Consider the following 25,239-nt stretch of genomic DNA (forward strand, 5'->3'; position numbering starts at 1 on the left):
CATTAATAAAATAAATTGAAGACACAAATAAATGGAAATATATAAGTACGATTACCCCCAAAAGACCCAAGTCTTGATGCAAGACAGAAGTCAATACAAGGGTGTCACTATTGCAATAGGTAAACACATTCATTTTATCAACATATCCATTTTTTAAAGGCAGAGAAATCAAGTACTGAAGAAACCAAGATAAAAGTAGTAATAAAAATAATAGTAATAATAAAATAGCTAAAAACCCAGGAGGGAAAGTGGCATACAAACTATCAATTACATTATGTGGTAACCATGCTTTGTTAGCATCAGCAATAAAAGCTATTAGGACCACAGTCTGGAAGTGAGAGGAAGCTTCTCAAAAGAGAGGAGATTTTATCTCTATCTTAAAGGATTTGATAGCCTCGCAGATTGAGAATTAGAGAAAAGTCTTTCAGATAGAGAGGACAGCATAAATAATAAACGAATCATCAAGAACAAACTGCAAGTTTCCAGTTTGGGTAATCAAGTAGACAGTGGTACAATAAAACTAAGAAAATACTAAAAAGGGATACAGACTTTGGGGGAAGTATAGACTTCTGTTCAGTATTGATGTGGAAGATTTAGGGCAGGCAGCTGGAAGAACAGATCAGAGTAAAACTAGAGTTCAAGATCAAAGAGTCATCAGCATTTAGTTAGTTACTCCACAGAATGCTATAAGCAAGCTAAGTGAAATTCAAAGGTGACCACAAAAATTAAAATTAAAATTAAAATGTAAGTCTAGTTCTAAGCAGTGTGGGCCATTGCAGATTCACAAGGAAGAATAGTAAGTTATTTTGAGAGCTCATCTGGTTAGACTCCAAAGCTTTTTCCATACATTTAGCAAATCAAAGCTTATAAAAGTTTCAATGCCTTTTCCTCAGATTTTATTGCTTTTGTTCTGCCAAAGCAAGGCTTAGACTATCCTTGAAACTTTGCATAAAATTTAAATATCAATCTCTCGTTTCTTTGGCAGTAGATCAGCAAAAAAACCCAATAGCTTTAAAACTCATCCAGTCTAAGATGTTCTGTTTCTGGTACCCAAAGTTTTATTTGCATAAAGATCTTTTTCACTTTCTACATCTGTGTTTTATTTATATTGCAACAGCAATATTTATAAGTTTATGTCACAATAAGTTTCCAGTCTAAATTTGGGTCTTTCTTAATTGTTAAGCAGTTAAAAACCACACACAAAGAAGGAGAAAAAATCCTGCATGAAATTCCTCAAATCAGAACTTTCCACATAAACAAGTAACTATGTTATATCACATCATATAATGTTGATACTACAAACGCAATGAATGGTGAACTATGACTACCCTACTCTACAACCAACTTTATTATCTTAATAAAAAAAATACTAGGATATGTTTTGCTTTATATAAATTGAGATCATGATTTGATTGCTTTTTTTTAACCACTTATTACACTATTAAATTGAAGCTTTTGGCTATCAAATCAAGTTTATAATACTTATTTGAATAAGATGAGTTTTTTCTATTTAAGACTGGCTTTGGGGACCAGGTTAAGTACTATATCTTCTCTTTGTTGTCTTCTTTTATTATTCCTTGACCCTCTAGCCCAACTAAGTGATAAATTTTCACCATAACTTATTTGTATCTCTAGTACTAAACTTATTATTTTATACACTAGATGCCCAATGCATGAAAATTGGTGCAAGAGTAGGCCTTCCTTCCCCCAGCTGCTGGCACCAGCTTCCCTACAGCACCCAGGACCTGCCTGACATGGGCAGTTGGCTAGCCTCCCTGCTGGTCGAACTCCTGGTCAAGAGGACAATTTTCATATTAGCCTTTTATTATATAGAATATACACTGAGTGGCCCGATTATTATGCATTCAGAGACCATAGTAATCGGTCCACTTGGTGTATAGTAACATGACACTGACAATACTAAGTGTACCAGTTAATAATACGGATTTTTTTCAATAGATGGAGTTACACATATGTTGATATATATGTGATTTGATGTGTATGCTATCTTTTTGTATTGACAACAAGCTTCAAAACTTCATATGTCAAATTTTCTGAATGTCAATAGATATTTTTACACGAGAAGTTTTAATTCATTATCTTGAAGAAAAAGTTATCGTATACTTGGGGAAGCTTATGGTGAACATGCTCCGTCTCAAGATGCTTGTGAACACTGGTTTAAACACTGTAAAAGTGATGATTTAAATGTTTTCTTTTATTACAAAATCCGCATTATTAACCGGTACACCTATATACAGTAGGTCCTCGGATTATGTCGGAGACTTCGGCGCAATTTTCGCTGTAAGTTGGAACCCACTTACTACATAAAAACCTATATCATTCACATGGAGCACATACATAGCAGTAGTGAAGTGAAACAGTAAAAAAAAAAAAAAAAAAAAAAAAAAAAAAAAAAAAAAAAAAAAAAAAAAAAAGATAACAATTACTGACCTTTACCTGTGGTAAATACAGTAAATATTAAAAAACATAAAGCACATATGTACATTGTCGAAATGACAGAACTTTATTTTTATATAAATAAATGGGAGATGGCGATGTAACTAGGGAACAATTTATGTCAAGTCCCAACATAACCTGAGGACTGTCTGTATATATAAAAGCATATGTTGCTTAATTGATAATTGCTAAAAATTGAACATATGGTTAAAACCCTTAACTGAATAAATAAAATTTGGTAGCATTTGCCACTTTTTTATTTGCTCCTATTTATTGTTTTTCTTCTCATAATGAGCATTAGCTTCTCTAGAAGAGCAGGACTTTGTCTGTCTTATTCTATGCTGAATCCTGAGTACTCAGAACAATGACTGACATATCACAGGTACACAATAAATACTTATTAGATATTAGTGATAATAAAAATAACATTGAGGACTTTCTATATTTTTAGTGTAATATTATTATACTAGCAATGAACAATTAGTTTCTGATAGAACTGAGCTTATTTCCCAGATCTATTTATTTCCATGCAAGTTCTTTTACCCCTTCACTGTGGTCTGCTCTGAAATAGTATGAGATTGGAGTATTGTTTACCATATAATTCTGTTGACTGAATAGACCCTACATTGCTATTATTTTGCAATGTATCTTCTGTCAGATAGCAAGTTCCCTTTTATAAATAGCTTTGTTTCTGAGTTCCAGTCTGCTCATTTAGATTACTTGCCCATTCCTTTGCCAATGCCAAACTATTTTAATCACTATTGCTATAAATAAAAATTGTTACTAGCTGAAATACAAATTTCCATAAAATAAATGTATACCCATTCATCATTTTTCTTCAATGTGGGCCTGACTATTTTTGGACCTTTGTTTTTCTACATGAATGTTAAAATTAGCTTAAGTTTTATGAAATGAATTTAGGTGAATTTTTATTAGAATTGTATTAAAATTAAGTTGATTTGGGGATAACCATATCTTTATAATATTGATCCTTCACTTACATGAACATAGCTTTGAAATCTCATTTCATCATATTATCTCTCCACTACCTCTCATTATTGGTGTCATCTCACTACTCCCTCTTTCCTCCTCCTTTCTCAATGACTTTTGTTTAGGCCTCGCTGATATTTTTCCAAGATCTATAGAGACAATTTTTCAACAACATTCAAACTACTTGGAGCTCCACTTCTCCAATATCTGCCCTTCCATTATACTTCATTGAGCTATTCCCATAGGCAATTCTACCCCTTTATATTACCAATAATTGCAATGACTTCAATCCCTTCAATTTTGTTTATTCATCCTATTCATCTATTCTCTTGGAATTTTAATTTCCCAGAACATACCTCAGAGAACAAACTGTTAGCATACCCATATAAGAGGATTTGATGAAGAAAAGGGTGAAAATAAAAAGTAGATCTGTTTTGTTGTCTCATGTTATGCTTGAACACAATTAATTCCTTTATTACTAAAGACCTGAAACATTGCTCATATCCCATTTGTTTGTGTGAAGTTTCAAAGTAAATGAGAAAAACAATCAATTTGTTCTAAATGTATGACCATCTGAGTTCATAAAACAAAGCAGGAAATTCAATGAAAAGCATCTCATTCACTGCTAAAACAGTATACATTTTCTGGTGGTTATTTAGAAACATGTATCATGCATTTTTAAAATACTAATTTCCTTTGGCCATCAATTCCTCTCATAGGAATTTATCCTGAAGAAGCAAAATAAAATGTGGGTAACATTCCATGCATAAAGATGTTCACTACAGTGTTATTTATAACAACAATTAATGCTCAAGAGTTAGAAAATGATCCAGTAGTAAATAGCTATTGTACAGCCATATTTATGATATTTTTAGTGATATAAATTGCTTTGTGGTGCTGTTCTGCTTCTTTAAAAGCAAGACATGAAAAGTATATATGGTACTAACTTAAATTATGCTTCAAAAATAGAAAATAAATAAACCTAGAAGTAAATATGACAAAAGATTAATAGTATTTGCGCTTTTGGTAGTAAGATTATGGGTGGGTGGGTGAATGTGTCTTCCTCTGCTTCTAATAATTATCTATACTTTTTAAATTTACTACATTAAACATTGACTACTTTAATAATCAGTAAGGAGAAAATAAATTTAAAGAAATGTAAAGAATATCAAGGAAATAAAACAAAGTTTAAATAGTCAAGGCAGACCATTTTATTTCCTCTTACTGGCTGAAGCTTTTGTGAATCTATATAATAAAAGCCTAAACAACCTTTATGGCAGAATGACCAGAACGACTGGTCGCTATGATGCACACTGACCACCAGGGGGCAGACACTCGATGCAGGAGCTGCCCCGTGGTGCTAAGTGCGCTCCCATAGGGGGAGTGCAGCTCAGCCAGAAGCCAGCTCATGTTAGGCAAGTGCAGCAGTGGTGGCAGGAGCCTCTCCCATCTCCGTGGCAGTACTAAGGAGCAGTGAGCCGAGTGGTAAGAAGCAGTGAGCAGGCAGGTGGTAAAAAGCGAAGGGTCCTGGATTGTGAGAGGGTGCAGGCCAGGCTGAGGGACGATGCCCCCAAGGGACAAATTTTGTGCAACAGGGCCTCTAGTCCTATATAATAAAAGGCTAATAGGCAAATAGACCAAAAGGCAGAATGACAGGTTGCCATGATGCATGCTGACCACCAGGGGGCTGACACTCAACACAGAGTTGCTCCCTGGTGATCACTGCACTCCCACAGGGCAAGTGCTGCTCAGCCAGAAACCAGGCTCAGAGCTGGCGAGTGCAGCATCAGTGGCAGGAGCATCTCCTGCCTCCATGGCAGTGCTAAGGAAGTCCAACTAATGGCTTCGGCCCACTCCCTGGGGAACAGGCCTAAGCCATCAATCAGATATCCCCCAAGGGCTCCCAGACTGCGAGAGAGTGCAGGCTGGGTTGAGGGAGTGCCCCCCCTCCCAAATGCACCAATTCCATGCACCAGACATCTAGTATATATTTAAATAGGATGATTTGCTTGCACATTGAGTGTGTGTTCTGCTGCATCAGTAGTAAATATCCACATAAGAACATTTAATACAGGTTTTTCAGAGAGGAAATGGTACAAGGATGTTTAGTTTTCAGAGTCTCTTGCAAATACACTAGTTAGCCACTATTTTTTTTGGAGGTTTATATACCAGTCCTGCAATATAGCACTGCATGCTCCAAGTTTTTATCACTTCCTAAAAACAAAGTAACCCAAAAGCTAGACCTGTTTATACAGTATATTTGATGCTGTGATTTTTAACATTCATTTAATGAAGTCAGTCTTTGATGACTAATATTGCTTTGCCTGCTAGTACCAAACCTGAAATAGGTTCCTGACTAGAATACATTCATGCAGGTCACATTTTAACGGAAATTGGAGAGATGGAAAAAGATTACAAGAAGAGACATTATGAAAACAGACCTCACAAGTCAAAATTAATAGTAAAATCATTCTCTTTCATGTAGATAACCATGAAAACAAATATCCTGTGAGCTAGAGATATATACTGTATCTTTCCAGCAGATCTTTATGCTTTCTTGAGACAGATTTCCATAACTATATAATGTGATTATAGTTGATGAAGCAATGGCCCACTGAAAGGCTGATAAAGCATCAGGTTCCAGGAAACCAGATAAACATGTTCATGATTTCTAACTGTAACAAAGGTAGAATAGTACTGGGTATAAAGATAGAATCCAAAAAACTGGGAAAATATTGGTTCCTCCAACTTTAAAAATAAGCTCTGTCTTATTTCAGTAATCCCTCGGGGCATATTCATGTTATTTGCTTATTGAACTGGTAAACAAGACTACAAAAATAGACTGCATGACTTTAACATGTAATATGAATATTTTATAACTCTGGAAGAGATATTTTAAACAAAAACATAACTATAAAATTAGGGTTAGAATTTAATATGGCCCAAAATTAAAAAGCACTATAATTTCAGGGTTTCCACAAAGTATTTAGCAAGGATATAATGAGGATAGACAATGCTGTTTTTTTAGGAAAGAAATAGGTCTCATTTTGAAGGAGTTCGTGGATTCTTGTTTGCAGTAGGCAAGCTGAAGGATGCACATATGCTGTGCAAAAAGAAGAAAAGACTAATCTCCTTTATGAATTTAGCAATTCTGGCTTATAACACTTTTAATAAAATTCATATAAATTGACTATATTGTCTCAAAATTATCAGTAGTGTGTGTATGTGCCAACTGTAAGTCACCAACTGACATGATACAGGAAAACCACAGAAGAGTAAGAGGTTGTGTGTTTATCTCATGATAGTAGAGATCTTCATAGGAAACCCAAACTAAGAGTGCTAAGACTCAGATTAGTACATCTGATTAAAGCCTCTGCTGTAAGTTATATCTCAAGATTCAGTAACATAGACTGGTAAATGCACTTTGGAATTATCAATTATCTTGATGGAATAAGCTGGACAATCCTAGGTTCAGGTGAGTGCCTGTAGGTAAAGTATAGGTTTTCCTAAGGTTGGTAGAGAGAGAAATATCGTTCCTCTTACTATGAAAGGGGAAAAAAATACCCAAAAGGATTTTTCCCATGAAAGAGAAGTAAAACACAGAAACAAAGGTAGGAACTCAAGTTTATCCTTGAGCAGCTCTCTGTGTAGGGTGTAATTTCCCCCCAGTTCTCCTAAAATGCTGAGATAAATCATATGTAGCTAACAATGTTTAGAGTTCTCCCATAAATTTAATTCCTTCCAGTTAAACCCCAAACTTCAGTAATATTACACACAGGAAGTCCTGTGTCAGTGATGTTGTGGGGAATTGGGAGAAACAGCAGTAAAGTTACATGGCTGTTCCTGACCCCTCCCTCTTCCGCTAGAGCCAGTGGGCCAGGATAACAGCACTGAGTCAAGGAGGACTCCGAGTCCCTAAATTCCAGATGTTGACCACTGTCTGACACACAATTCAAGTTGCAGTTGAAAAGAATAGAGAGAATCAAGGAAGAAGGTGAAAGAGCAAACAGGAGAGATTGACTTGAACGAGGAAATTAAACAACCTCCTCACATTCTCTGAAATATACTAAAAACTAGATGACCCTGAATGAAAACGGCATTCATCTCCTTTAAAAAGTCATATCACTATGTATACAAAGTTTATGCAAAGCCTTTCGTGATTATCTGTCTCAGTATAACAGAATGATAACTGATTTCTTAAGATTATATTTTCATGTTTGTTCCAAGCATGTGTATTTAGTTCTCTCTTCATCAATACACTCTCCCATTCAAAGAAGACTTGAACAGGATTATGAAATCATATACAGTTAGAAAATGTAAATGAAACCATAATTAAAGACAAATTATTATTATCTGAATTTTTTGAAAAGTCAGTACACAGAAACACAAGCAAAAATGTTTTCTAAAATCATGAGAGAGGGCTATAAAATTGACTGAGTTTTCCAACAGATAAGCAAAGGGAAAATAGAAGTGAGTTGCAAGAATCATATTGTTTTTATGAGATAAACATCTTATTGTATAGGAGAAGAAAAGCTTTTCCTGAAACTGAGGCCCTGTGAGAATTGTATAATGATTTACAGGTTTTTATAGAAGAAATGATATAGAGAACATACCATGATAAATATAATACAAGTCACCTCCTATAGTTTCTGACTGTATTCCTCAAGGAAGCCTACCATATTAAGTTAATGCTTCAATTTCTAAAGCTTACTTTTTGTTCTCAGTTATCTATTTTTATTATTTAATAATCTTTGGATAACAAAAGACAACATATTATACCTATTTATCTATGTCTCTTGAAACAAAACTGTCTCACTGTTATATATGCACAACATGGTCATGACTTTTTTAATATTCCTAATCTAAAACAAAAACATAATCTTACCAAAACCAAACTGAAGGCATCCACTATTTCCCTCACCTGTGATTCTTTCACATTTTCAACAGTAAAGTTGAACCAGACTCGGAAACGTGGATTACAGGTATCCGGCCTAATGAACAAATCATATTCAAACTCAGAGACCTGGTCCACCCGTCCAAGGTTACCTGGGAATAAAAATTAAGAGAACTGGATTTTAATAGAAGTTCATGCATTTTAAGGGTACATACATTTTTAAATATTAGGAGTTACTACAGTGACATTTGTCATCATTCAGTACTTATAGGTACAGTATTCACAATTTCTAAGGCTGCTGACTCCAAATGCAGACCAGAGGCTTTGAGCTAAGCCAGGCTGTGATGCAAGCAACTTTTTCAATCCTTATCACCTAACAGATCTTTTTGTGTTTTAGATTGGGACACTGTATGAAGCATGTATCAAGGTCCAATAAATCAATTAAGAATTACAACCTGCCCTCACCGGTTTGGCTCAGTAGATAGAGCGTCAGCGTGTGGACTCAAGGGTCCCAGGTTTGATTCCAGTCAAGGGCATGTACCTTAGTTGCCGGCACATACTCAGTAAGGAGTGTGCAGGAGGCAACTGATGGATGTTTCTAACTCTCTATCCCTCTACCCTCCTCTCTTTAAAAAAATCAGTAAAATATATTTTAAAAAATAATTACAATCAAACTTTAGTTTCATAGTTCAAAAAACAATGATGATAACACCTTAATATTTTGAATAAAGCTTTTTGGTATATAAACTACTTTTAACATATTTGATCTTATTTAACTCTCGAGTGCAATAGGGCTATGCATTTGTACTGTGTTTGGTGTATCTTCCAACTTCTATCAGAACATGTTAAAGGTTTTAAACAAAAAATTAGAAGTAGTTACTCTGTAAGAATAACTATGATAAACTTACAAACAACCATGAAGTTATTTTCCATTTTCTCCAACAACAGAACAGTTATATTAAAAATGTACAAACAACACATTGCAGGCAGATCACGAGCATTCTCATGTTTTCATATTACACAGTGCTTTATATAAATGTTAAAGGCAAGCTTTAAAATTAAATACCCATTGCATTTTGAAGTTATTTATTACATGTTCTTAGAAGCTAATATTGTTTTAAAGTATGATACTTTGTAAAATGTTTTCTGTACTCATTCAATAGAAACTTATCTAGCCACTGGGTAAAGCTAGCAGTAAAACTACTGGTGCACAATGTGTTAAGTTTGAGTTCCATTCTTTGACTTTCCTCTCTCAGATATTCAAACAAATAGTGAATTGCCCAAAATGTTAATAGTAAGATAAAATAAAATAAAAAAGAGTTTGGTGGAATTCCCAAATCAGATCATCAACAGTTAAAGAAGAGTAAAGATGACTATAGATATCAACAAAGCAATTGACTGAGAATCTAGTGTTGTATTGCATGTGAAGAGCACGGCAATATGTTGCTTTAAAATGAGCTCTAGAGTCTTTGGTCAAAAGAAAAAATACCAAAACAACTCAGAATTAAACTTTAAACATAAATAGAAAATATTTAAAGCAAAAAAGGAAAAGTAGTCATGACACATACAAAAGAACAACAATAAGAATGATCATTGACTTTTTCTCAGAAATCATGGGGGATAGTAATGAAATATTTAAAGTGATGAGAGAACAAAACTCTCAATATTCAATATCCAGTGAAAATATCCTTAAAAATGAGGGTGAACTAAATCATTTTCAGATAAACAAAACTAAGGGAATTCATTTCCAGCAGACCTTCATTACAAGCAAAGCCAAAAGATATTAGATGGAATGCATGTCTATAAGAATAAATGAACACCATAAAATATTAAATAGCATTTAAATGCAAAAGCCATTGTCTCAGAATTTTTTAAAAGGCAATTGACTGTTTAAATAATGACATTTAAACAATGACATACATTGTATAAAGCTTGAGATAGAAGCAGTATTAATACAAAGAAATACACTGAGTGGCCAGATTATTATGATCAACCCATCAGTACTTGATTGGGCCACCTTTTGCCTTTAATACTGCAATGATTCTTCTTGGCATTGATTCCATGAGATGTTTAAAAGTGATGTGAGGAATCTGACACCATGCGTGATGTCCAGTTCTGTGAGATTTGATGGTTGTGGAACCAGCTGCCTGATGGCTCTTTTAACTTCGTCCCACAAATGCTCAATTGGATTGAGATCTGGTGATTGTGGGGGCCATCTAAACAAGGCAAAGTCTCCCTCATGTTCTTGAAACCACTCCTGCACAATACGAGCACTGTGGCATGGCGCATTGTCTTGTTGGAAGAAGCCATCTCCATTGGGATACACCATCAACATGATAGGATGAACTTGATCAGCAACAATACTTAGGTATGTTGTCCTATTCCGATGTTGTTCCACACAAATTAAAGGGCCCAAATCATGCCAGGAAAACATGCTCCAAATCATAACACTGCACCCAACATGCATGTACTCATGCATGTGGGGGTGTATGCTTTCATGTTGTTTCTGCCAAATACTGCATGATGCAACTGGAAACGTGATTCATTGGACCACATGACTTTTTCCCAATATACAACTGTCCAATCCTTGTGTTCCTGTGAGAATCGGAGACATTTTATCTCGGTAACTGTGAAATTATACCTAATTTGCCTACAAACATCAGGTGGTCATAATAATCTGGTCACTCAGTGTATATTGCAATGGGTCAAAAAAGAATTAATGAGAGATCACGTAAAACAGTGAGAAGAATTCACTGGTATGTATTAATGTGTTAACTTTCATGGGAAAGACAAAGCAAAACAGTCACAATTATGGCAAAAAGTAATAGTGAAATTTCCTTTCAGCAAAAAACAATAGTGAGGTCATCTTAGATATAAATTCTTGAAGGATTGAATTATGATTTAGCATGTTTGGACTAGAATAATCAAAGGTTCCTTCTAACCAGAGGTGGGTTTACTGTGAATCAAATGAAGCTTATGCTTTAAGGTTTCTCACGTACAAGGCCTTTCTGCAGTCTGAGAGTTGCAGAGAGTATAATACAAAGAAAAAGCAAGGCTGCATTTGTTTGAAGCATATCCTATAAATAAGAGATTTCAGCAGAAAATCCCTAAAAAAACAATAATTTATTGTGATATTTCTTACTGTAAAGATATAATTTTATATTAATAATTTTGTGAATTTTTCTTAAAGACCACTCTCTGAAATTATATAAGCTTCAAGCTGTACAAAACTTAGAATGGTCCTTGCTTCCTGAGTTTCTGTAGCATTAAGAAACAGAGTTATAGTATGACTCATAGAGTTGAGGGCATATTTTCATCTTCATCTACAGAAACTGATTTTCCAAGTAAACAAACAAGTTGATTTCCTTAAAATATATTAGGAGCTATTAACTAGCAATTAAACATTGAATGCATGATGAATAATTAATGCTTTATATCTCGCCAACCAATGATGAATAAAAATAGAGATGTGAAAGTTGAGTGACATTTTCAAAGTCATTCTTCTTCAAAAGTTAATAATGCTTTCTGGGTACATATTTTTAAGTGGATGGACTATTGATTAGAATTGCAGTCAGAAGACCTAGTTATAGCTCTGGGTCTATAATTTATTACCTTTGTGACCTTGGGCTTTTGATAGAATTACCTCTTCTGTAACTCTGGTTCTCACATCAACTTCTCAATTAATCTTCTCTTACTCGGTCTGTAGAAACAAATTCCTAACTGATCTTCATGCCCATAGCAAGACCTCTACTCTCATATCATATGATTTCCACAGAGCCTGTCAAAAAAGACTCTATAACTAGGCCCTTATATACCTGTGCAAATTCAGCTATCATTTGAGTTCTTGGGGAGGGGGGATTGGTAACACAAATTTATTCACTGTTATAAAACAATACTATCTTGGCACATTTACTTAAGCTATTCTCGTGGTTTGGAGTCCTCTCATCATCTATGCTTTTCATTGAAGGTATCTTCCAAGCTATTTTCAAAAATTAATCTTTCCCCATCATCTTTTCATATTTTTTCCAATCACTTTCTTTATTATTCATTTATAATGCCCATCAAATGGTAAAGTGGTTGAGGACTTTAGCAGTGAATGAGACAGTCCTGCTCTCAAGTCTTTGCTCTACTACTCACTAAGTTGTATAACTTTGGGAAAGTTATTTAACCTCCTTGAAATTCAGCTTTCGTTTACTAAGTGGACCATATGTATAAGGTATCTTCTACAGTGGTGCCTCGCATAAAGAACGCCTCGCACAGCGAACGCTGCACACAACGAACTTCATTTCATGATTCATACAACGAACTTCGTTTCACACAACGAAGTCGCCCGAGCTTCCACGACTGCTTCGCCCGAGCTTCCACGATCGCTGCCGATGTATTGCATCCTTCCGCGCAGGCACTGCAGGCAGTCGTTAGTCACTGCGCTTAACTTAAGCACGTATCGCGGCAATCGTTCTTCATTACGAATTAAATCACGCACGTATCACGGCAGTCGTCCTTTTAAGTTAAACTCAATAATTTTTTTATATCATGATGTATCTAAATAAAAGTAATAACAAAAAATTTATCTTTTTTTATGTCATCTTAGCATATTTTATGCTACAGAACGAATTATTTTTTTTAACATGTATTGTTATGGGAAAACGCGTTTCACATAACGAACTTTTCGCATAACAAACTTGCTCCTGGAACGAATTAAGTTCGTTGTGTGAGGCATCACTGTACATGCATGGAAACCAGAATAAATTATGTGAAGAAGAAGCAGTATAACCCATCAGGCTTCCATGTCTAAGAGAATTGGGCTTACCAAAGTTCATTTTTTGTCAGTCAGTGGAATGAGGGTAGAGTAGAAATGACGGGTAAGAGATTTCTGATTGGCTTTCCCAGTTAATAATAAGGGAATATTTAGCTTCCCATTTGTTTTTGTTGTTTTGTTTTGTTTTGTTTTGTTTTCTATTTGTAACTTTAGTATTCTCAGCAAAAAGGAGTATTGCATGGTTTGATTCATTAAAGAAATTCCACTCTAGACCCAAACAGGATTAGTTACTCTCCTTTGTTTCTAATGGAAATGTTCAAGTACTTTCTGAAAGTTAGTCAAATTGATATGTGAAACATCTTAATTCTCTTGTTTGAAAAAAAAATTAACCAACTTCAATCTTTAATGAAATATTCACTGAAATATTTATTTATTGAGTATAAATTATAGGTTAACATAAAATTATTATTATGGTTATGATAGTGAACAACATAGACACAGTCTCTATCTTTCGGTTCTTATGCTGTCATAGAGAATATCAACATAAATTTAACCACTTGAAGTATAATGAGGGTTATGAAGAAAAGATACATTCCTGGTATCATAAAAGCATACAATAGAAGAAATTAATCTAGTTTATAGGATGAAAGTAGGCTATCACTTTTATTCTTTTAATCCTCACACAATGGGATATGGGGCTTTTTTAAATTGATTTTTAGAGAAAAAGAGAAACACTGATGTGAGAGAAACATTGATCAGCTACCTCCGAAATGCTCCATGACTGGGGATGGAACATGCAATCTTCTTCATATATATATATATATATATATATATATATATATATATGAACTTTTTTTCTTTTCCCCCAGAGAGGAAGAGATAAAAACAAACATCAATGATAAGAGAGAATGATCTACTGCCTCCTGTGTGCCTCCTACTGGGGACTGAGCCTGCAACTACCCAAGGTAATCTAAAGACTCAATGAAATCCCTAGTAAAATACCAGCAGCATATCTCACAGATCTAGAACAAATACCGTACTCCAAAATTTTATATGGAACCAAAAAAGACCCCAAATAGCCACAGCAATCTTGAGAAAGAACAAAGTTGGAGGAATCACAATACCAGATTTCAAGTTAAACTACAAAACCACTGCAATCCAAACAGTCTGGTACTGGCACATGAACTGGCATATAGAACAATGGAACATCAGAAAACCCCAAGATCAACCCAAGCCATTACACTCAATTAATGAATAAAAAGAGGTGAATAATTGACAAAATGAGGCAAGAGCATACAATAGAGTTAATAGAGTCTCTTAAATAAATAGTGTTGGGAAAACTGGACAGATAACATGCAAAAAAAATGAAACTAGACCACCAAACTTAGACACAAGAATAGACTCACAATGGATAAAAGACTTAAATGTAAGTTGTGAAACCATAAAAATCCTAGAAGAAACCATAGGCAGCAATGTCTCAGACATCTCTCATAGCAATGTTCAGAGATACATCTCCTAGGGCAAAAGAAAACTAAGGAAAAAATTAACAAATGGGACTCCATCAAAATAAAAAGCTTCTGCACAGCAAAAGAAACTATCAACATGTGAAAAGGGAGTCCACTGTATGGGAGAACATATTTAGCAATGATACATCTGATAAAGGGTTAATAACCAAAATATATAAAGTACTCATACAACTTAACAAAAGGAAGATAAACAATCCAACTTTAAAAATGGGCAAAGGACATAAATAGACACTTTTCCAGAGTAGACATATAGATGGTCAAGAGACATAAAAAATATGCTCAAAGTTCTGAGAAATGCAAATTAAAATGACAATAAGGCATCATCTCACACCTATCAGAATGGCTACCATCAACAAATAACAAGTGCTGGCAAGGATATGGAGAAAAGGGAACCCTAGTATACTACTGATGGAAATGCAGACTTGTGCGGCCATTATGGGAAACAGTATGGAGTTTCCATAAAGAAAATTAAATATAAAACTGCCATTTGACCCAGTGATCCCACTTCCAGAAATATATCCTAAGAAACCTGAAATACGAATTGGAAAGAATGTTTGTACCCCTATGTTCATAGCAGCACAATTTACAATAGCTAAGATCTGGAAACAATCCACAAGCCCATCAGTAGATGAGTGGATAAAAAAGCTGTGGTACAGCCCTAACTCAGTGGATACAGCATCAGCCAGTGGACTGAAGGGTCCAAGGTTCAATTCTGATCTAGGGCATGTACCTTGGTTACAGGCACATACCCAGTGGGGGTGTTCAAGAGGCAGCTGATCAATGTTTCTCTCTCATTGATGTTTCTAACTCTCTATCCATCTCCCTTCCTCTCTGTAAAAAAAAAATCAATAAAATATATACATATATTTTAAAAGCTATGGTACATTCATAACATGGAATACTATGCAGCAGTAATAAGAAGAATCTCTTACCCTTGGAGATAGCATGGAGAGACCTGGAGAATATCATGCTAAGTGAAATAAGTCAGTCAGAGAAAAGTATCACATGATCTCACTCATATGTGGAATCTAAATAACAATATAAACTGATGAACAAAGTGGATCCAGAGACATGGAAGCATGAAAGAGTTTGTGGAATTTTGGAGGGAAGGCATGGTGAGTAGTAGATGAGAGGTAATCAGCCAAGGACCTTGTATGCATATATGTATGGCCCATGGACACAGATGAGGCCATGCATATATGTGGCAGTGAGAGCATGGAGCAGGGAGCATGCCGGAGGGGGTTAATGGGGGAAAGGGGGTTCATATGTAATACTTTCAACAATAAAGAATTATTAAAAATTCAAGAAAGACATGTAAGGAAATTACTCTAAATAAAATGAAGTAAGTATAATAATACCAATGTGAAAATTATTAATTCCATGCAAAAAACGTCTAAGCTTTAAAGGAGAGTAGACTTAATCAGATTGATACAGTTGGAGTTCAGGGAAGGCAAAGGGGAAAATATGTACAAAGTCACAGATATGTGAAATAGCCTGGCATAATTAAAAAGTGGCAATTTTTCCCTAGCCAGTTTTGTTCAGTGGTGAGAGTATCAGCCTGACTGCAGGGTTACATGTTCTATTCCAGTCAAGGTCACGTACCTTGATTGCAATCTCAATCCCTGGTGCCCATTAGGGCATGTACAGGAGGCAACTAATCGATGTATCTCTCCCACATCAATGATTTTTTCTTATGTCTCTTCCCCTCTCTTTCACTCTGTAAAAATCAATGGAAAAAATATAGTAGGATGAGGTTTAACTAAAAATAAAAAGTGGCAATTTATTTGTTTGGCTAGTGCCATAGTTGGCAAATTGCAGCTCACAAGACACATGCGGTTCTTTGGCGCCTTGCGTGTGGCTCTTCCACAAAATATCACAGCCTAGGTGAGTCTATTTTGAAGAAATGTTGTTAGAAGAAGTTTAAATTTAAAAAAATGGATCTCAAAGAAATTTCAATTGTTGCACTGTTGATATTTGGCTCTGCTGACTAATGAGTTTGCCGACCACTGGGCTAGTGCATAGAATATATAGAAAAAAGTAGCCAGAGAGGAAAAAAAAATGGTGGCTGAATAGGCAACAGTGTTGTGTACCTCCTCCTAGGGCCAGGCCAGAAAAGCAACTAAATCAGAGAACATCCACCCTGAATTAACAAATTAGACACAGCTGGGGAAACAATATATATATATATATATATAAAGCCAGCTACCAGAACACCATAATGACCAGAACAAACAGTTGCTATGATGCCCACTGCTGACTCAATGGGGGTGTGGGACCTGATGGCCAAGCTCCTGCAGCCCCTCCCCGCAGCTGGCCCCACTCCTGATGGGACCCCACCATCCCAATTGGCCCACAACCCCTCCCTCCAGCCTGCCCCACCCCTGATCACCACCCTACCCAAATAGGGAGCAAATAGGGAGCATGGCCAGTTGGCCAACCTCCTGCAGCACCTCCCCTGCCTGGCCCCACCCCAAATCAACCCCTCAGTGTTGTTCAGGGGCAGAGCTGGCTGGCCCACTGCAAACAGGCTGACAGGGAAGCAGTCAGACATCAATTAGGTGGCAGGGGAGTGATAAGGGGGTGATCAGGCTGACAGGCTGAAGCAGTTAGGGGCAATTTGGAAGGCTGGCAGGTGAGTAGTTGGAAGCCAGCAGTCCTGGATTGTGAGAGGGATGTCCCTGATTGGAGAGAGTGCAGGCTAGGCTGAGGAACCCCAAACCCATCCCCGTGCACGAATTCCTTGCACCGGACTTCTAGTAAATAATAAGGCTTAAAGGTTTTATTAGTCCCAAAGTAATTTTCAAGTTGCATAAAATACTCTTTATTTCAATATATATATAAGTACTTTTACTTTAATTCCCTATACATTTAGTTTTCATAAAATATTCAACATGTTGCTACCAATGTCAATAAAATGTATCTGTTACTGGAAGAAGGAAAATCCATTTTGCAAAATGATAGGGAGATTACCCAGCAAAACTATAATTATCAGGACTAAGGAGTGGGGAGAAAGGCACAGAAAGAGAGAGAGTGGTTAAGCAATTTAAGGTTTTCTTAAGCCACATGCTGCATTTTCCTACAGAGGATTTTTAAGATGAGAAATAGACCTTAAGATCTTAGATAGGCCTGAGGCAATAAAAAAAAAAGGTCAAATATTCTGCTAAAAGGCACTGCTATCTTCAGAACAACAACTTATCAGCCAGTTTGCAGCCTCCTTATTTACAGCTATTGGTCCCAAAGGAAGTGCACTTGAGTGTATGCCACGATTACTTTGTAATGAGTTTGCCAGGAATGATACAGAAAACAAATTTGTAACTGTGTGCCATTCACAGCTCAGAAATGTTAGCAAAGACTTTTTCTTCTGGTAAGGAGGAAGAGGGAGATGGGACACAATGGAGAGGGAGAAAAAAAATGGAAAGAGAAGAAAGGTGGCCTAATAATAAATAGCCACCTTCAGCCCCAGCTGGTTTGACTCAGTGATTAGAGCTTCCCAGGTGGACTGGAGGGTCGTGGGTTCTCTATCATTCAAGGATACATACCTTGATTGCAGGCTTGATCCCCATGAAGGAACCAACTGAAGTGACTCTCTCATATTGCTGTTTCTCAATCTGTGGCTCTCCCCCGCGCTTCCACTCTCTCTCTCTCTCTCTCTCTCTTTGAAAACCAATTGGGGATGGAGGCTCAAGACCCTGCAGAAGACTGAGTTACAAGTTTACAGGCATAATTTGGAAAAATCAGAGATTACCCACCCCAGCTATCTGTTCCTCGCTCAAAGGCCTTATTCTAAGGCAACTCCATAAAATGCTTGTTTCCAGGGAGTGGACTTGTACTCTCACAGATTAGCAACAAAAGGTTAAGTGCTCCCCTACACAACTAGGACACATACATATAGTGTGCTCATTTCCAAAAGCCTATTCTATCTCTTTAGTGCATAAAAGTGCATACCATGATAAACGAGGAGGATAGAGAATTAAACTTTATCCAAAACTGTCAATAAATCTATTGTTGGAAATATATGTGAATCGAAGTAGCAGAGGTAATCTTTGTTTTTTAAAGAGGTAGTTTTTCAAAAACAGAATTACACAAAGTGTTCCTCTGTTGTTGTCAATATGCTGCAGGTTTTGAAATACTATTTTTTGTCCAAACGATAAAAATCTTGACAAGTAAGCAACAGAAAATCTCTAATACGTTTGCAGCTGCATTTCAATCTATACATATAATTTAAACAAAACTACCAAAGAACAGCCTGGCCTAGCAAAATTATTAGAACATTTGGACCTCAACTTCAAGATAATTAAAAAAACAAATTTTATATTTCCATTGAAATTTGTTGACAGGTATTTAAATTTTGAAAAATGAAAATCCAGATGAGAAGATGGAGTAAAAACCTACATGTGAATTTCAAAAGCTGAAAATTAGGAAAAGGCTTTTTTCCAACTTCACACTTGATATTAACAAAGCAAACAAAGAAGAAAGAATCTTCAGTTCTTCTATTTCTAAAAAAATATAAGTTTGTGTGGAGAGAGATGGGAAATAATTTGATGTCAGAAGTCTCTGGTCTAAACTCCTAAAATCATAAGAAGGATGTTCTCTGATAACAGAATTAAAATCAACAAAATGAAATCTGAGAAATAGCTCAACAAATATAAAATCTTTTTTTATATAACTAAAGGATCAAAAAAGAAATAATAATGAGAAGCAGAAAGTATGAAGAAAATGAAAAAAAGATAAAAGTTAAGTCTATTTATAAGTTCTAAATTCTAATATCAGACAATAGTTTTGAAATCAATAATGTGATAGTCTGCTTTAAAGAAATTAGAAAAATAAGAGCAAACAAAAAACAAAATATACAGAAGAAAATAAAGATTAGAAAAAAAATAATTAAAAAACAATAAAATCAATTAAACCAAAATGTGGCCCTTTTTAAAATGTTATTTTTAATTTTTTTAAGCCCAGCCATATGGCTCTATGGTTGGGGAAGACCTATGAACCAAGAGGTCAAGGCTCGATCCCCAGTAGGAGGCATGCAGGAGACAGCCCATCAATGTTTCTCTTTCATTGTTTCTTTCTATCTCTCTAGCCTTCTCCCTTCCTTTCTCTCTAAAATCAATAAAAACATATTTTAAAAGTTTTTTTTAATCTTTATTGTTGAGAGTACTACACATGTATCCCCTTCTGCCCTGCTCCACCCAGTCCTCACCCTACCCCAGGCCCTCACTACCCTATGATCTCTGTCCCTGAGCAGTACGTATATGCATATAATTACTTTGGTTAATCTCTTCCTACTTCACTCCCCTCTTCCCTCTGAGATTTGTCAGTCTGTTCCATGTTTCCATGTCTCTGGTTCTATTTTATTTACCAATTTATTTTGTTCATTAGATTCCACATATAAGAGATATGTTAACTAACCTGATTGTGGTAATCATTTCACAATGCATATGTAGACCTTAAATATATAAAATTGTTATTTATCAATCTCACTACAATAAAGCTGGAGAGAAAAAGGAATGGAATACTGATACCTGCTATAAAATGAATGAAGCTTGAAATATTATGCAAAGTGAAAAGAAATCAGTCACAAAAGACCACATACTGTATGAATCCATTTATATAAAATATCCACAATAAGGAAATACACATAAATGGAAAATAAATAAGTGACTGCCTAAGGCTTAGAGGAGTGGGGAAGAATGGAGAGTGACTGATAATTCGTACAGTGTTTCTTTGAGTGGATTACACAATTGTCTTAAAATTATACTATGGTGATGGTTGCACAACTCTATTAAAATGCTAAAAATTATTAAACTGTACTATTTGTATGAATGAATTTCATGGATGTGAATTATATCTGAATAAATCTGTTAAAATAAAAATTTAAAAAATAAAGTTTCTAAGGAAATGACAATTCAGACAGAAAACTGAAAAAATACTAATATAACACATATGCTAGAGCTAGGAAGATAGGAACCTCTCTAATCCAGATCTACAGTCCAGAATTGTGCTAAACTACTCTTGGCCTTTGTGAGGGTTAAGGGGAGCCCTCTAATACTGAAATACCATGGCTTTGTAGTTAGAACCAGGTCTAATTCCCCACTCTTCCAAGTACTTGCATTAAGACTATGGCCTCGCCGAAACTGGTTTGGCTCAGTGGTAGAGCGTCGGTCTGTGGACTGAAAGGTCCCGGTTTCAATTCAGGTCAAGGGCTTGTACCTTGGTTGTGGGTACATCCCCGGTAGGGGGTGTGTAAGAGGCAGCTGGTCGATGTTTCTCTCTCATCAATGTTTCTAGCTCTCTATCACCCTTCCTCTCTGTAAAAAATCAATAAAATATATTTTTTAAAAGACTATGGCCTCATTTTATTCATCTATAAAATAAAAACAAACATAATTTTCAGAGAGACTTTGAAAGAATATATGTAAAGCTTCTAGCACTGGTTCTTATGCAAAGGAGAAATTCAACAAATCAAAGCACTTATTATTGTTATTACATTCAGAACTTTGCTGAATACTACTATACCCAGCTACAATATTAATATCTTGTTTCAGGATGGAGATGATACCAATGTACTCTAAGATTATGTACAATGAGAATTCTATTCTTACTGCAAATCATGCAACCTAAATTGAACTTCAGCTAACAACTTTTAAAAACTATTTGCAAGTTGGTGTGTTTTTTAAAATCCCATATACCACCTGCTCACAAATTCAGCCCCCTCTGTAGCATCTCATTAGGAAGAATGCCAAAACAACAAGCTAGAAAGAAATGTCACAAAAATGAGTATCGCCATAACATATCTCTCAGAATCACTAAAAATCAACAAGTATAATTCCAGAGCACATGAGAAATGCCAGGAAAAAACAAACAAACATATTTTCTCAGGTTATATTCACATAAGTTCTGAGAAAAGGTAACAGGAATAAAGAAGGACCATCCTTTCGATATTACAGTTCATTAGTCAGTCTCAGAAAGATTGTCAAATGTGAATGGTTGAGAATATGTTTGTATATTTTCAGAAAACAACTCCAAGACCATGTGGATTCCTGCAACAGAGAGGAATTGACAGGACTACTCCAGCCATGAAGACAGAAAAGAAACAGTCCAGAGATGGAAAGACGGAAGACGCTGACAACACCTTGCCATACTAGAAGTCAGCAGCTGTGCGTCAATGCAGGTTTCCCAGGACCAAACCAGAGAGGGTGGGATCTGCATTACCACCATTTGTCAACCATCCAGAACTGAAATATCATTGCTGACACGTACACATAAGGAGATGGTGGACACTGAAATTGGGATTCAAAAGAACTGTTGGCCCAGAAAGAAACTCACTACAGACTGATTCATTTGCCTCTCAGCATAATCATTATTGCTTGTCTCATTTTCAGTTCTTATAAGTGAATTTCTAGTAACAAATGATCTCGCTCATCTAGGGGAAATGATGAACAACATAGATTGATAAACAAGAATAGACCTGGAGACAAGGAAGCATAGATCAGACTGTTGATCTCAGAGAGAAGGTAAGGGAGGATGGGGATAAGGAGGAGAGATCAACCAAAGGACTTGTGTGCATGCATATGAGCCTAACCAGTGGTCAAGGACAACAGGGGGGTGGGAGAATGCATGGGGAGGGGTTTGGGATGGGAATGTGGGGGATGAGGACAAATATGTGATACCTTAACCAATAAAGAAATTAAAATTAAATAAAAATAAAAACAAAATATTATATAAACATTTACCATAGATAAACATTTTTCTAATTAGAAGTATAACAACATATAAACACAATAAATTAAATAAATAAATCCCCCAAATCAATCACACAGAGAAAAAATTTTTGCTAATATCTTGGGGTACCCTCTTCACACATTTTTCTATGAATATTTATATTTTTACATGTTTGAGGTCAAACTATGTATAAAGTGTCATAGCTGATTTAGCTTCATATAGGATGGGATAAAAATAGGTTTACAGTTGTTCGTATGGAAAATAATACGTTAATAGAACAAACACTGTCTGTTGCTGCACAATAAATTAACTCAAAACTTAGCTGCTTCTAACAAAAAAATATTTATTGTCCCACAGCTTCTATGAGTTTCTGAGATAAACCCTTTCTACCTTGGGTTCCTGCTAAGTGACATTATTTTTTACCTTCTTTCAGGCCTAGTTCTTTCAATGAGAGGATTAGTGAAACACACCCTTAAAATCCTCAGAGGGCCTATTGTCTAAGTTAGCACTCTGATATTCAATCTTTCTTAGGTCTGAACAAAGGATTTTACAGTCACATCCTCAGTTTCATCTCAGGGCTACCCTGGATTTTCTGAGAATACCTTAGCTTTTCTCAAACTTTACCTAGAAGAATTAATTTTAGAATCACTTGTCACCTGGAAAGGCTGAGAAATGTTAAACCACTGGGTCCTGGCTCTTTCATGTCTAACTGTTCCTCCTTTAGTTTCTCTCTCTCCTCACATTTTACTATAATATAAGCAGCAAGAAGCAACCAGGCAGCACCTTCAACATTCTGCCCAGAATTTCCTTAGCTACAATTCAGTTTCACTTAGTGCATCTTCTACTTTTCACATAACTGCAATGACAGTTTTGCTAAATGTTCCATCACTATATGAAAAGGATCCTCTTTCCTCTAGTTTCCAGTAAGATTATTTTCACTTTCCTTTATGCTTTCAACTGAATTCCTCTAAAAGGTAGACTTGTTTCCACAGTTTCTTCAGTGCTTTCTATACAAGATTCACTGACACTTAGCTAAAATACTGTAATATTATAGTAGAAGAGAGGGGATGAAGAGGTCCAGGCCAGCATGAGTATATAAATGTTTTCCAACACTTCATTAATGCTCAAGGAATTCAGCTGAATAAAGAGAAAGGAGTAAATATCAAGTCATAAAATATAATCTAACCCAGACTCACCTTAATAAAGACTAAAGTGAAGCCGAAATAAAAACATGAGGAGGTTGAGTCCTCTGTCAGGATTCCCAACATCACCCCCAGGTTTGATAGTTCACTAAAAGGATGCAGGGGATTCAGAACTTAAACTCACAGTTACAGTTTATTGCACAGAAAAACAAAGCAAAATTAGCAAAGGAAAAAATGGCACATGGAATGAAGTCTTGAGAAAAACAAACACAAGCTTCCAACTGTGGTCTCACAAATGATGTCACACAGGAAACAATTCTTTCACTAGTGAATTATGAAAACAACGGAAATTTATCTACCACAGAAGCTCATCTAAGCCTAGGAACCTAGGGTTTTGGGGGGTGGTTAATCATTGAACCTCCAGACCCCTAGAAGGAAAGAAAATTTTCACCATAAACTTTCTAGACAAGCCAGTACTGTGTTATCTGCTGGTACCTAGCATGTAAAACATTCTTACCAGAATAGGCCAAGAGAATTCTCAGAGCTAGCCAAGAGGCAGTCACAAAAACAGGCCCTTCTTGGTAATATGCAAGGTTTAGGAAACTCATGCTAACTGAGTTAATTCTTTCTTGCACAAGTCCCAAGTTAGAGGGGCTTGGTAAATACCTTAGGCTTTCCAAAAGTCTGCTCTTAACTAAGTTAAGAGCATGTAACTAGGTTCATGTAAGGTCAAGATATTTAATCGGTATTTCAATTGATACTGGTTCAAAAATCATCTCTTTGAATGATAAAATAAAAACCAAAAGTTTCTATATTACATCATTCACAATGTCCAGCTTACAATAAAACATACAAAGTAACACAAAAAGAAATGCAGTCAACAGAGAACAACACTAAGATAGCCAAATTTAGAGCAAACCTAAAAATAAATATGGCAAAGAAGCTAATAGAGAAAATAAAATGGAATGATAAATATACACATTAACATGTGTATATATACATTAACATGTATTTATATACTTAATGTGTATATATTAAGATGTATGTGTATACATGTCAAATGTCTACTATGAAATTAAAGAAAATTTCTGTCCTAGTTTAGTTCAATTTTGTTTTTGTAAATATATTTTTAATGATTTCAGAGAAGAAGGGAGAGTGAGAGAGAGATAAAAACATCAATGATGAGAGAGAATCATTGATTGGCTGTCTCCTGCACACCCACACTGGGGATTGAGCCTGCAACCCAGGCATGTGCTCTGACTGGGAATCCAACCAGTGATCTCTTGGTTCCTGGGTGGATGCTCAGCCACTAAGCCACACCTGGATGAGCCACACCTAGTTCAATTTTAAAAGCCCATTACAAATTCAGCTAAAACCTCTACTTCCATCATACCATTAATTTCCCAGAAATCAAATCATGTCAGTCTCCTACCTAAATCTCCTCAATAGTTTCCCAATGCACATAAAATGAAACACAAAGCCTTTACTACTCTCTATCCTGCATGACCTAGCACCTGTCTACTTTTCTGGTTTCCTCTTTTGCCACACTTTACTCTATTAAAGTATTCTCCTCTTTTCGCTTAGTATACAAACATCTCCTGAGTACTGAAACTGTCGGGGGGAATGCTTTGTAAAGAATATGTCTGTCTAACCACTATGCTGCACAATTGAAACTAATACAAAATAATATTGAATGTAAACTAAAATGGAAAAACCGTTTTTTAAAAGACCTTTTTCCACACTGGCTAC

At 35.7% G+C, this 25,239-nt stretch overlaps 1 protein-coding gene across 2 annotated transcripts in view; it reads right to left on the reverse strand.

Annotated features, from left to right (window-relative positions):
* The window catches only part of AGBL4 (AGBL carboxypeptidase 4), a 915,072-nt gene that overhangs the window by 807,166 nt on the left and 82,667 nt on the right, over positions 1-25,239 (reverse strand). For both annotated transcript variants that reach the window (XM_045584580.1, XM_036445875.2), the window contains exon 3: positions 8,369-8,493. In XM_045584580.1, the coding sequence (XP_045440536.1) occupies positions 8,369-8,493 (125 nt within the window). The remainder of the gene's footprint in view (positions 1-8,368; positions 8,494-25,239) is intronic.

Source organism: Pipistrellus kuhlii, unplaced genomic scaffold (assembly GCF_014108245.1).
Source record: "Pipistrellus kuhlii isolate mPipKuh1 unplaced genomic scaffold, mPipKuh1.p scaffold_m20_p_2, whole genome shotgun sequence".
NCBI classification, from domain to species: domain Eukaryota; kingdom Metazoa; phylum Chordata; class Mammalia; order Chiroptera; family Vespertilionidae; genus Pipistrellus; species Pipistrellus kuhlii.